Source organism: Lathamus discolor, chromosome 6 (genome assembly GCF_037157495.1).
Source record: "Lathamus discolor isolate bLatDis1 chromosome 6, bLatDis1.hap1, whole genome shotgun sequence".
Taxonomy (NCBI): domain Eukaryota; kingdom Metazoa; phylum Chordata; class Aves; order Psittaciformes; family Psittacidae; genus Lathamus; species Lathamus discolor.
The window spans coordinates 21,897,681-21,912,192 of NC_088889.1; the positions used below are offsets into that span (position 1 = coordinate 21,897,681).

A 14,512-nucleotide genomic window follows, 5' to 3' on the forward strand; every position below is an offset into this window, starting at 1 on the left:
ATAGTTTTACTCAGGTTGTTTTGTAACATCCTTGTGGTAGCTTTTCATGGAAAGCAAGGGATAGACATGAGGAAATTTCAAAGAAGAAACAAGTGGTATTATACCTGCAAGTTAAAGTTACAGTGATCTGAAATTGCCAGTAGTGATTCAGTCCTATAGTTCTCAGGCAAAATTTCTGTTGACATTAGTGAGAGGTTTTGCTTAAATAAGGACTCAAATCTGGCATTTGCACTTTCTTTAGGAGTGCATTACAGTGGCAGCTGTTTGTAGATTAATTCAAGAAGTCTTTTTTAGCCTCCGTGCAGGAATCTCTGCAAGGAGCTGTATGTTCAAAAGAGATTTTTTTTTCAAACAAACATACATGCTTTTCATACCCTTTCTAAATAACAGCTGAGTTGACAGGCTGAAAGGCTCATCATTGTGCACATGGTACGTAATATACAACCCAACTTCCCTGCAAGATAACTGCATAGTTTAAATTAAATCCTGATATCCGCATTGCCCAACAAATGGAAGCTGTATGGCACTTCTGGGATGTAGATTTCTTGGATGAACTAGCTTCCTTTTTTTTATTTCTATTTATTTTAAAGTGTTCATGAATTCATTCCAAATGACCTGAGCACAAGTAGAGTTTAAAGAATAATTTTACAGAAATTGCAAGAGAACCTTTGTTCTCTAAAATTGCAATTTCCCTGTGTCATAACTTAAACAGATAACACAGCTGAATTCCTTATTACTCTCAAGTACGCTGATGGTTATAAATTTCCAGGCAAAATTTGTGTACCATCTTTTTTCCTGTTTAATATGAATAAACTAACACACCCTCCTTTTTTTGTGTGTGTGTGTGTGTGTGTGTTTTTGTGGTGGGGTTTTTTATTTATTTTTTTGTGAATTTTTTCTTTTTAGCTGTTTACATGTGTGAAGTAGGAAAGCGTCATCCTCAACTTTTTCAGAATCAGGACAATGAGAGCTTCTCTCGTCTAGAGGATCCCTTACCTGCTGCAGTAGGAGTGACCTATGAACTCTGCGCTGGCATTGTTGACAAACCGGACCTTTCTTTAGAAGAAATTGCATGTGAGGAAGTCTTAGAAGAATGTGGCTATCATGTTGCTGTTACAGACCTAAGGAAAATCACTTCTTACAGGTAAATAGTAGTAAGTTAAACATGTTGCATTTTGTTGTTTCACAGATTGCTGAAATGTCCTGAAGGTAAATTAATGTTCCCTGTTCCCTTATTTAAGCTGTGTGTTGGAGGAACACGGACATCTGAAAGTATATGAAAGGTATAATTTTCAGCAAGTGAGATGAGTGTTTACAGAGACTTAAGGAATTATAACCTCATAATTATGGGATTGAATTCACAGTAAGAATGATACTATTGTGATTTATTACAAAGACTATTAGAACTGGAAAAAGTTGCATTGGACTCTTCAGAGCAGGCTGCTACAGCACTAGAAAACAGGCTGTCTTTACTGTGCCAGTCATTTTCCATCTCTGATTCTTATTTTTCTGATTTAATAATAGAAACTGCCCAAGATGCACTCTTGATTTACCATTAACGCAGTTTTGCAGAAGCATGAGAACTTGCGCCATTAGATCTCTTCATAATATTTGAGCTGTAATTAAGCCTTCTTCAGATTGGACAATAACATTATATATGAGGACTTTGCTGATTTGACTATGAAAAATTTTACACCTTTTTTTTTTTGCAGGGTTTCAAATAGTTCTTGAAATAGATTCTGACATGTTTCAAAACATAGACCAGGAGTAAGAGGAAAATTTAATATGTAAAAATACAAAATATGAGTTACTGTAGGGATAAATAAAAAAAAAAAAAAAACAAAACAAGAAAACCTCAAGGGAAACTTTGCAAAGAGCCTTAATCCCATTATATCTCCATTCCAGATTTTAGTATTGTTACCCAAAATGTATGTATATTTGTATTTTACAGAGAAAGCAGCAGGTTCTTTATTTTGCTTGACATCTCCATTGAACTAGGCCCTGTCATTGGTTTTTAATTTGAGAATTGAATACAGATCCACAGCTGTCAATCCTGGCAAATGTTATTTCCTGCTGGATTAGCAAACAGTGCTTCTGTTGAGGGGAGGGGGTGAATCACAGGAGCTGTCTTTTATGACTCCTTGAAACTAGATTAAGGGTTTGTTCTACTGACAGAAAAAGTGCTTTCTAGATTTATGAGCAGAAGCTGCCTGTAGAATTTCACAGTTTGGGTGACACTGACAGGCTATAGCATGCAGATATATACGTATATACATATATATACATGTATATGTACAGAAACACAAAATAGGAAAAGTAGAATATGATTTCTGTATCTGTAGAAGTCTTGCTTCAGTGTAAAGTTTGTCTCAACATTAATGATTTACATCTGGCTAAAACTGTATGTTGTTTGGTTGATAAATGTCTTTGTATCTTACAGGTGGTTTTTCTTTTCAGTTGCCCCTTTTTTAATTGCACAGACTTGCAAAGAAAGTACACAATGGGAGTTTTCTCTGTTGAGATCCATGGAAAGGGCACTTAGTATGTTAATCGCCCAATCCTGCTTTGTCTATCAGGGCATAGCTTTCTGCCCAGAGAGATCTATGCTGAAGTCAGAAGGGCCTTTATTGTATTTACTTTTCTAGGTTAATATGAAAGTTTGAAGCCCCAAAGATGGTATATTACAGTTTCTTACAAAAGAAACCAGACGTCCTGTGAAAGGAATATGGGAAGTATTAAGAATAATCTGTATTAGATTAGATTTTTATTCTAAATGTTTATTAAAATGTTTCTATTAGGAGTGTCCTGTTCATCTTCCTTTAGCCAAAGACTGGCAAGCTTTTCCTCATGTTCTTCCCTAAATTTCCCTTTCTTTGCTTCAAGTCTAAGACTTATTACCCTGTTTCCAGGTGATAAGAAGTATTTTTGCACCTTCCACATATTTGTTTGAAGTTATCTCCCCTTTATTTTATTTTTGCCTATGCAAAACTATCTTAGTTGATTTAAGCTTTCTCTTCATGTTTTCTAGATAGCATCATAGAGTTATGGATGTCTGATCATTCTTTCTGCTGTCCTCTACCTTCTCTCCATCTGGTCTGCGTATTTCTTAAATAGCGCCCAAAGTGGAGCACAGTATTTTAGTGAGGGCTTTAGCAGTGTCCAATAAAGAGCATTATTTCCCTTGTCTTAAAGAGTATTTTGTTTATATGGTGTAGGATGTATGTTTGCCTTCTTTGTGGTGGCAGTGTACTGTTGACTCATGGAACACAATGCCTCCCCTGTCTCAAAGCTATTTGCTGCAGCAGTACTGCATTGTCATTCACCTGCTGCCTCTATTTGTGCTGTTCATTACTGTTACCTGAACACAGAGCCTTGAACTTGCCTTTGCTGAATTGCATCCTAGTTTTTGTCCTAAAGCAAAATGCTCATTTAAATTGAATGGAGGGTGGTCACTAGTGGAATCCCTGTTTAGTTTGTATTTCCAATTGGAAATTGAACAGTGATATCCATTCCATGAGTACCATTTTCATACTAGTTTTGATTTTTAAGTATATCTTGATGTCCTAGTTTCTTAATGAAACTGTCACATGGGTTAGTATTCAAAGCCTTGATAAACTGAGGTATTTTTTGTGGTGCTGCCCTTATCCACACTATTATTGCTGTTATTAGTTTGACTGCTCTTGATATATTCCCAAAAAAATCTGATAGCTGTTGTTACTTTCTTGATGCAAATAAAACCACATTAAAACATTTAGATAATGAGAATTAATAATTACTAACTTAGGTCTATTAGATATTTTTAGATAAAACCTCAAGAGTTGTGTGCACAGTGAAAAGGCTTTCATACAAACCAGGGTTTTGGTGTTGTCACACGCTTTGCTCTGAAAGCAAAGTGTTGTCTTGTATTTCTAATGACACCCCTTTCTGGAATCATGGTCATAAGGAGGAAATTGCCTGACTGGAATAAAAGCAGGACTTGAGCTAGAACTGACAGAAGGACATGGAATGCAGAAGACACATCCAATGTAAAGAGAGAAACGGTTTTGGCTAGAGAGGTCAGTACAGTTCTGTGGCTAATGGATTAAGAAGGGGAGGGCATGGACAATGTGTAGGGAGAACTTGAACTGGGGGGAGAGGGAATAGACTAGAAAATCGTCAAGTAGAAAGGAAGAAGAGATGAAGGCACAATGAAGAGAAAAAAACATGAGCTGAGAAAACTAAATGGGCTTGAGGGGAGTACATGCATTGTGGTGGAGAAGAATTCTCTAATGAAATGAGAAAAGAGACTGTATTCAGACAGAACTTTGTTCTCAAGCAGTGGGAGCAGTAACGATCAGAGGTAACCTGAAGATAGCCTTTATTTCTTCTTATTTATTATCAGGGCCTGCAGCAGTGATTTTGGGGGAATGTTTCTTTAATGTATCTCAGCTAACCAGGAAAGGTTAACCACAATACTGCTACAGATATTTCAACAGCACATACAAATAAGCCACTGGACCTCATTCTTAAGCTCTGTAAAAGCTCCTGTGACATGACACTCATCAGTTAGAAGTGAGGTACTGAATAAGCAGATCTCGGACTGATCTTCAGGAGATCTTCAGGAAGCAGATCTTCAGGAAAGCAGCCAGGGGTTGGGGAATTTACACTAGTTGAGTAAGAGTGTTTGGAGCAAGTTGTTCCAGCAGCAGGAGGACAGTGTGGCGTGGGTGAGTGAAGGAGACTGAACTGGGGGCAAACAATGAGAAAGACAAACATATTATGAGGAACTTGAATGCAGGAGGTCAGAGGAATCGCATTTTGAAGAATAGGAAATATTTGTTCCTATTAAAGAGAAATGCCAGCCAGAAGGTGAATTTAAATACAAGTGGTTCATTTTGCTGTGTAGATAGAGGCAGGATCAGTCTGAAAAATTATAGAATCATAGAATAGTTAGGGTTGGAAAGGACCTTAAGATCATCTAATTCCAACCCCCCTGCCATGGGCAGGGACACCCCACACTAAACCATGTCACCCAAAGCTTCGTCCAGCCTGGCCTTGAACACTGCCAGGGATAGAGCATTCACAACCTCCCTGGGCAACCCATTCCAGTGCTTCACCACCCTAACAGGAAAGAACTTCTTCATTATATACAGCCTAAACTTCCCCTGTTTAAGTTTGAACCCGTTACCTATCCCGTCACCGTCCTGTCACTACAGTCCCTAATGAAGAGTCCCTCCCCAGCATCCCTATAGGCCCCCTTCAGATTTTCAACCTGTGTAGTGTGTTTCCTTCCCTCATCATGCCTATACAAATCACTACTTTTGTGCTTGGCATGCAATAAGTAACCTCATTTTGGTATTACAAAAAGTTTGGTTTCTCTTCTGGCAGCAGCTAATCCGCTTTTGGAGGCTTACTGAAAGTTTTGACGCCTACTGGTGTGTTGAGTTCTCGTCAGCTGTATGTATGGCTTCAGTCAAAAATAGCAAAGATGGTATGTGTGTGACGGGTGTAAAGAAACTATTCAGCTCAATAATGAAATGAAGCTAATACTGTAATAGTACAATTGTAAACCGATGTTTCATGAAAATTGTTGCCAGTTAAATTGTTAGTTTTTAAAAGCTCTAGAAGAACTCTCTGAGCTTGCTTCCCTGTTTTGGTTTTTTTTCCCTAACTGCAAAATTTTATTAGTGAAAAATTTTGGATTTACTCATATATCAGATAAACCAAGCTTTCTGTCTCTTGTGATATCCCAGCAGGTTTCAGTTTGAATCCCATGTGAGGTTCAGCTGTTGGTTTCTTAGGTTGAAGTACTTCTGGCTGTCTTTCTTGAGGATTGATTCCTTACAAGACAGGGGCAGGGAAGTCTGTTGTTGTTGCTGTTAAAGGTGTTCTTATTGCCATTGCAACGTAAAGGATTTTCTTTTTTTGTTATCTTTAAGAATATTTACAAGTTTATTTGAATTCGAATGACACCTCAGAGCATCAGGCTAACCGTGAACCAGAGCTTCTGGTTCAACTTCCTTTTCCCTTCATTGTGTCTTTATTTATTCCCAGAGGTTCTAATAAACTCTTGGCTAAGAATTGGATACAATAGGAGCTGGAGGTTCTCAACCCCACTGCAGAAATAAATCAGATGGATTAGTTTAAGAGCCTAACATAGGTACTTACCTACATTTAATTTTTTTTTCCCCAAAAGTATACAACAAAGAAAGAGCATTCAGAGAATTCATACTGGATGTTCCAATTACTGTGCCGTGGCTATTAGCCTTAGTGCAGTGAGGTAAAAATGGTTTGTATTCACAGGTTTTTATGCAGAAGGAATAATAGCCTTGAAAATGTTGGAGTGCATTATAATTAGAAAGATCACCTGCTAGTACACCTGTTGGGTGATGGCATAATGTAATATAATTTTATGTTAATTACTTCTCTGCTTTTTTCCTGCACCTGCTGCTTGTAACGTCAGAACCGTACAAAGGTCCTGAGAAGTGACAATAGTAGCTGCATGTCACTGTTCATCAGTTTACATGTTTCATGCCTAAATAGATCTTGATTTCAGCATAAATAGCAGAGATTTGTGACGCATTTACTTGTAAACATGAATTATGTATTTGCTGTATACCCAAATTCTGCATCCAGATGGCTTAAATCTGATAAAAGGATATATTGCATTTATGATTTTTCACATTAACTGTGTCAGATTAAAACCAAAAAAATTATTTTATGTGTTGACAGGAACAGGAAAGTGTTGATTGTTTCTAGATTTTATATTTCTTAATATTTAAGCGAATTTAAGAGAAATTTAGCTTTTAATTACTGTCTGTCAAAAATCTGAGTTAAACTAGTAAATCTTCACAATGATAAGTCAATTTATTTCCTCCCCATGTTTTAGCAGAGAAATAGAGTATAAGATAGTGTTTATTTTCTCACGCATGTTTGGTCCTTCAAATTAGAAAGGTAATAATTATGTAGTAACTGGTTGGCACAGATGAGCACCCAGAGATGAGGAGAAAGCAAAGCTAATCTTGAGCACATGCTTTGAGTTTCAGCCCTGTTTACAAATGTGCACATGTGCATGCACGCACACACGTGCTCATGCTCTCAGTTTGAGGAAGAAGCTCACTGTTACTGAGCATCAGCTAGCGTGTAAGGTGGAATCAATCTCGCTTGTGGCTCTTAGGTGCTACTAAACTTTTAGAGCAATAAGATACTGTTACCCCTTGTGGTGAAAAATACACATGTAATGTATCTTTGTGTTTATGAACTAAGATATGCCAGTGAAAAGTCATATTTTGTGAGCTGTATTTCATGTGCTGTGTATTCCCTCATGCATTTAATAAAAGGGAAGAACTAAACAAAGGCTTTGTGATAGCTGCTATTGCTGTGCTTCAGAAACAGATTGGAGTGACAATCTGTCTCTTGTGTTTTCTCTGCTCTAAGAAGGGAGTAGATAGAAAATACTGTAGCTTCAGCCTCGTTTGTGCTAGCCAGTCCCACCCCGGGCAGGTCAGGAGAAGCACTTTGCAGTCATTTCACAGAAAGTGCTTCTCCACTCTTCTGTTGCTTACAAGTGTGTTGCCCGCAGCTTTGAAAGCCATAGCATGATTTAATCACAGCGTTAGAGTGTTTTATTTAAAATGAAATACGGGAATGCAGCACACAATCTTGTTTTGATGTGTTAAACTTGCATATAAGTTACTATTGTGATGAAAACCATACCACTTTGTTATCCTTACTTTGACATGCTTACATTCTTAGACTTGCTGTTGTCAAAGGTAACAGAGGTTTCTGTCTCTGAAGCAAAACTAAAAGTTTAGTGCTAACAGACTTTTATTTTTAAAAATATCTATTGAAGTTACAGGGTTTGTGAACTTAAGTCCTAATGATTTGACAAAGAGTATTTGTCAGCCATGTAGCTGTTAATTTGAAGAACTATAAACTTCTAGAGGAAACTGATCATCATGATAAAGAGATGAGAAAAACAGAGCTGTGTTTTGTGTAGATCATTTGCATTTGCCACACAGTGGTAAATAAGAGTCAAGCACCATCCAGACTCATCAAAATACATCTGGAACAATCAGCTAGGTCAAGCCAGGCTTAGTAGGTCTGGGTCAGTATGAACCATGATGTGCCTGGTCTGGGCAACACGGTGCTAAACCTGTGAAGTGGGACTGAAGCCTGAAGTTCCCCCGTGGGTTGGTGCTGTGAGTTCAAACCCTGCTTGCCCTGCCCCAAACCAAGCCCCTCTGTACTGGGAAGGCACCTTTATCAGGAGGGTGGTTTTCCCAGGGTGAAACTCATCACTTGCAGTTCAGGTGTGCTGACCCCTGTGATTTCCACAGATGCAAAGCTAATGAATATAGCTGTAATCTGTTAATAGGTGACTCATTTCAGACCATGGCAAAAGCATTTATTTGTAATGTGAAATACTAGGGCAAGGAAAAACATATGTCACAGACTTAGGATAGAGGAAGAAGGCAGCAGAAAAAGGAACATAGCCATGATTAAAGGTATGTCTATATTCCTAAGACATCATAATCGGAAAGTACAAGTAAGTATGCAAAAGCGTAGGAAGTGCCTAGTGACAGATAAACCTGAAAATGTACTGAAAACATAATAGCTGCCTGTTGCCTATTTACTGGTCAGACCCACCTTCTCCCTCTCTGCTGTCTTCCTTCTCCAGCCCCAGTACCCAAAATCACTGAAATGAGTACACATTTTCCAAGGGTAAATGTTAAAACACTTTATAACTTCAACAAGATGGAGGTTCAGAACAGCGTCAAAGCAACAAACCTGATAACTTTTGATTTCTGTAAAAATCAAAAGTACTAAGACAAATTAAATGTCAATAGCATTGATTCTGGACAATTTTCTAAGGACAGGCAGGATGCATTAATAGATAAGAGTCTGAAAACGTGAAAGACAGCAGTAAACAAGGAGATTATTTAATTTAAAAAGGGCATTTCATGTGGATCTGTGCAAAAAATATCAACTAGCAGAATGAGCCAGAGAGTTTAGAGAAAGAAATACCAAGTAAGAAAAGAAATATGCCTTTTTTTTGTGATTTAAATTATATTCCTGTATCTTTCAGCCTCTTTCTCAAACCAGTGAAATGGGCATTTATGTAGACAATAAATAAAAGCAGTGAATACATTATAAATAATACAATGCAATAGTCTACAAAGCCACCTGTCAAAATAGTGAGGGGATTCCAAGTCATCTTTGCTGCTTTGGGAGGGAAAGAGTAGAATTAGAATAACATGAGTATTAATACCAGTGTTCTTTGATTTTATTTATAGCTTATCTGAAAGTTTTTATTAGTTTTTAATGAACAACTCATGACAAAGTTACACTAGAGAAATACAAGTTAGGTAATCAAATAAGAAAGAATGAGCATGTGGGTATGTATTCCTTTGAATATGTATTGTTGCAAACTTTTTGTTGTTTTCTGTGGCAAATTATATGCCAGTATATGTGAAGAAATGCCATAACTTTGAGCATCATAAGAACAGACCAGTGGGTTGTCCAGTGCTTTCATTTTTTAAAGTATATTCAATGTAGCAGCTATGCTTGATGTATTTAGTTAATAAGAAGAAAAACACAAATTTAATAGAGGTATTGTAAGAGTACATACAATGAAGTAACAGCATTTTGAAATCACTCTCTGGGCTGCCACAGCTAGAAGCTGAATCTTATGGTGTGGCATCTTAGGAAGCAGAAAAGGTATGTGGAAAGTGAACTTCTATGATTCCCACAGCTGCAGCTACTTCATCAGTAAATGGTCACAGGTGGCACAGAAGGAGATTATGCCGAAATAATCAAGCCAGAAGTTTCTTATGGAAGGGTTTCTTAAATAGTCTGTTATGGTTTTGTATATAATCTTTACATAAGATCAAGTGGATATGGCTATAATCAATTTAGGATCATGTTCATTCTCCAGGTGTGGCACCCCAGATGAAGCTGAGACTTGACACCCATGAGAAATAACAACGTGGAATATATTATGCGTAGTCTTGTGTTTTTTCATGGTACCTGTAGAGACTAGCAAGCCGCGTTCTTTGTCTTGCAGATTTCACAGTATAAATGAACACGTGGGTTTTATTCTTATCAATTCTCACAAAACAATCTCTGAACCCCAGGCTTCCAGTGTTTATTTAATTACTAAAAATGCAATTCTTGCGGGAAAAGTGAAGGATGAGTAGTCACTGCATACAGAGAAAAACAGATCTGGATCTCTCATTGGTTAAACAAAAACCCTTTCTGCTTCCTAACACAAGAAAAGAAGAAAGAAAAGAGGGAACAGAAAGTGAGCAGTCTATTATTCCATCACAAATACCTTCTCTCAGTGAGAATTCTTCCAATGGATGTAGCTACAATAGTGAGGGTTGGGTAGCATACGGGCCGACAATCAGTCAGTGGCAGATATCAGGGTTACTAAGCTGGGGGAAGAGTGTCCACTGAGACTAGAGCTGTGTCTCTTAATTAGTATTTCAGTTCCAGTGTTGCTTTTAAACATATATATTACTGCTTGATAATACCAAGAAAAATAAAATATATTTTAACAGAAAGAGAATCTAGTAAAGTGTGCCATTGTCCTCATGGCAGAAAGGGTACTGATGGAATATGAGCATAAAAAATGACATTCCAACTTTTGCGAGCTGGTTGCTGGTGGCAACTTGATGAAAAATAGGTCTACAATACTTTTATAACAAGATCAAAATGATGTGTGCCCAGTTTGCAACTCGTGCTGCTGGCAAAGACGGTGTTTGTGTTGTGCTGTCAGCTGGCTGGATCTTCAGCTGAAGTGAGATGAGTGGCAGCACGGCTGGTGGACGGCATTACTTTTCCAGGCAGCTTCCCGTCAGAGAAGGGGAAAGGGAGTGTGGCACAGGGAGTCCTGAGAAGACATTTGATCTGGTGCCAGTGCCACGTACAGTCAGCCCTGATTGTCAGCTCTGGATGTCTCTTTTAGTGGCAGATCATCTTTGATGATCATCAGGACAGTGTATACCAGGGACAGAGGCTGCAGAAAAGAGGGAACCTAAATACTGAATCAGTTTGACTGAAGAAGGAGGTCGTGGACTTCGGTAAAGCAGAAGTGAGAGGGAAAACTGTGCTAGTAGGTCACATTTTATTGGTTAAAACGTGTATCCAGAAACCCCAGCACTGACATTGAAATAACGTGGTGAGACCCAGATGAAGGAAATCCCATAGCAGCCTTCAAAGTTCCTGGAAGTGCTGAAGATGATTAAGTTTCTCTTCTTAGATATGTAGGAATGATCCTGGAGGGGTGAAACGCATTCTGTAGCTTTGGACAAGATATCAGAAGTAATGTTGGGAAAAGAATTCATTGGTCTGCTCCCTATTCTGTGTTTTAAAAAAGGAGTGTAAGAAACCAATAATCACTATTAATTCTCCAAACAAAACTGCCAGTGTTCTTAGAAAATTGAAAGACAAACTATTAATTCCTGCCATGGCATGTGATGTATGCTAGGTTAACTGAAAGATTCAGTTGACTAATGGTTGCACAAGTATGGATATTCACTCTAAGATCATAACACTGCTACAAATCTTAGAATCCTCTGTATGTATAATGATATAGAAGCTAATTTTTCAGCTTGCCCTAATGCCTCATTCATAGTTTCAGTGAACTTTTGATCCAGATTTAATGTGAAAAGTCACTTGTAATCATGTGAAATGAAGAAGTTGCGATTAGGATGTGAATATTTTCTTGGAAGGACTAAATGAGTGGATTATGTACTTATCCCCTATTTAATAATACCTAAATGAAATAGTCCTAAGGAAATAGAGGATTAAGGAATAACAAGTATAATACACAGCAAGTGGTCTAGCTGAAGAAAGTTTACATCGTTTAAAATACCCTCCACTAAATCTACTGTAGCGAATTTAGCAGGGAGACTGAATTACTTAAGATACACATGTGCTTACAGTGGTCCATTTTGGCCAAGGCTAAAGTTTAGGAAGGACAGAGGAAGTCTCTCGGGCTACCTTTCTATTCTTGTACCTATCCAGTCCATGAGCAGAGGACTCCAGCTGTCTTAATCTTCTTAGGTAAAAAAATCTAAATATTAGTGTAAAAACAAGCAAACAAATGTAGCATGATTGCATGCAGATGCACTGTTGTTTGTAAATCTGTGAGTCATCCAGCAGCCCAGCTCTCCTTAAGGTCAGTTGGAAAAGCTTCTGTTGACTTCAGTATATGTAGAACAACAATTCAATTCAAAACCTGTTTTATATTTTCCCAAACTAACGTTTTCCCGAGTTGCAGATTATATTTGAAGATGGAGCTGTATCATGTGCAACTGCATTCAAAAGTGTCCGTATTTCTGCATGAAATTTCTGAACAATTTCTGTATTAACAGAGTTGCATTTATAGGTGCTAAATGACATTAGCAGAGAGTAAGGGCATGCATTCTGATGTTGCTTAGTGACTCAAGTTAAGGACCCATGTTTCCGTTCCCAGTTCCTAGCTACCTTCTTTTTATCTAAACCAAAGTTTACCTTCTGCTTTTTTTCTCCAGGTCTGGAGTTGGTGTGACAGGTTCTAGCCAGACATTATTTTATGCAGAAGTCACAGACCAGATGAGAATGGGGGAAGGAGGTGGCCAAGCTGAAGAAGGCGAGCTGATTGAAGTTGTTGAAATACCTTTAGAAGACTCCATGAAGTTTGCTTATGATGAGACTCTCCAGAAGACGATGGGCGTCATCTTCAGCTTCACATGGTTCCAAGCCAACATAGCACCCAAGCTACGGAAGAAATAAAATCAAAGCACCACGACTGTAAGAAAAGCTTTCCAGCTGGTTCTGCGGATGCAGAAAACTGCAAATCTGCCTGCCTTGATCATCATGTCTTCTCATGGGGCAAATCTTTCTTAAATAAATTTGGAAATAAAATCTCAATTAAAATCTTGACTCAGTTTCCATCATTAGCAAAACACTTGCTGGCTGCACTGGAGCCAGGATTTGCCTCCGAGGCAAATATTAGTGTTTGCACAAAGGTCAAATTAATGTGTTCCATTCTTCTTTTTCATGGCACTGTGCTACCACTGTTTTGAAGGCTCACTCAGGACCTCAGTGCAGCTGCTGTGTGAGCCTGTCACTGGGGTCTGTACATACTGGCAACTGTGTGTTCACTGTAGTTTCTGACATTTTTGGGGGCGGAAGCAGCAAAGCTTAATAATCACAGATACGACTACTACCTTCCTGAGTCCTACACAGCTTTTGGGGAGTAGCTTCTCTGTGGTGTGTAGTTCCTGTACAGAGATGTTTGCATTTCTCAACATGCAGACCTTCATTTTATAAGCAAACGTGTCTGTAAATCCTTCTGCTAATGTGTCATTTTGACAATAGACCAGCTGTAAGATTATATGCTTCTGTGTGTTTGCACTATAATGCTGAGCAGCAGTGATGGTGATGGATGAATGATGGGAGCTTCTACTAGAACACATGCTGCTTTGTTTGTTTTATGGGTTATAGTTGCTTATGAGATCAAACTTTGTCCTCAAAAGTGGGACTAGAGAGGGCAAATTGTTTTAATTTGGCTCTGAGGTGACTAATACAGGTGATTTCAGTGGTCTCGGTTTCTTTGTCACCCAAATGGGAAGAATGAGACTTACCCCTTAGATAAAGTGCCTTGAAATCTAATGATCAGAAGTGCTTTACTGAGATTTTATCATCGTTTGTGCAGATTACACTGAAGCCCATGCGCCCTGCACAAGCATACTAAGCAACACAATTTGATTTAACAAAGTGGTCTAATTAGAACATATGTTACTTCTTCTGTCAGCGTAGCTTAGATGTGGAATATTTGTCATGTGAAACTTAAGAGCATGAATGGAAGAGAATCAAATCTGGCAGTTTAATGATGCACTGGTTTATGTTATTCACTGACTTAATGCTAATTAACATGCCTACATTATATGTGCTTCTAGGATTGCTGAGGTACTGTGTTTAGAAGATGAGCACTGAATACACAAACTTTCATAAAGCAACTAGGATAAATGCAATACAAATACCTGATGGTATCCAGTGGCTGATTTAAAATCACTGCATATCTAAATAGCCTTATAAATAAATAATTTCTTTTTAAAAAGCTTTTAGAACTGGTGCTTGCTGCTTCCCCTACTAACAGGGAGGAACGGTCCTTGGAAAGCCACTGGAGAGCGAGCAGCCTTTGCCTGTGGGAGTCGCGTATCTTTGTGAAACTTCAGACGCATTTGTGTCAAACTGTGCCTGGTCTGTGGTGAGTCAAGGGCTGAGTTACTGTGAAAAGCAAATAAATTCTGTCTGTCCATGTATTTACACTGGAAGTTGTTTTAGGGAGGGATCTCCACTGCTCCACGTCTTTATAGTGTCTAGCGCTATGTGTTCTGATTGCTGCTGAGGCCTCTGTGAGCTACTACACTGTGTGTAATAAATAATGTCCTTTATTCCAGGCTCTTGTTACCAAAGTATCTGTTTGATTCCATCAAAATTGCTACACAGTAGCTTGTTGGTCTGTTTAGTGTCACACTAA

General features: G+C 38.3%; 1 protein-coding gene across 2 annotated transcripts in view; it reads left to right on the forward strand.

Annotated features, from left to right (window-relative positions):
• NUDT14 (nudix hydrolase 14) overlaps positions 1-12,903 on the forward strand; it is a 60,380-nt gene extending 47,477 nt beyond the window's left edge. For both annotated transcript variants that reach the window (XM_065685393.1, XM_065685394.1), the window contains exons 4-5: positions 907-1,144; positions 12,519-12,903. In XM_065685393.1, coding sequence (XP_065541465.1) covers positions 907-1,144; positions 12,519-12,759 — 479 coding nt within the window. In that variant the 3' untranslated portion in view covers positions 12,760-12,903. The remainder of the gene's footprint in view (positions 1-906; positions 1,145-12,518) is intronic.
• Positions 12,904-14,512: the final 1,609 nt, after the last annotated feature.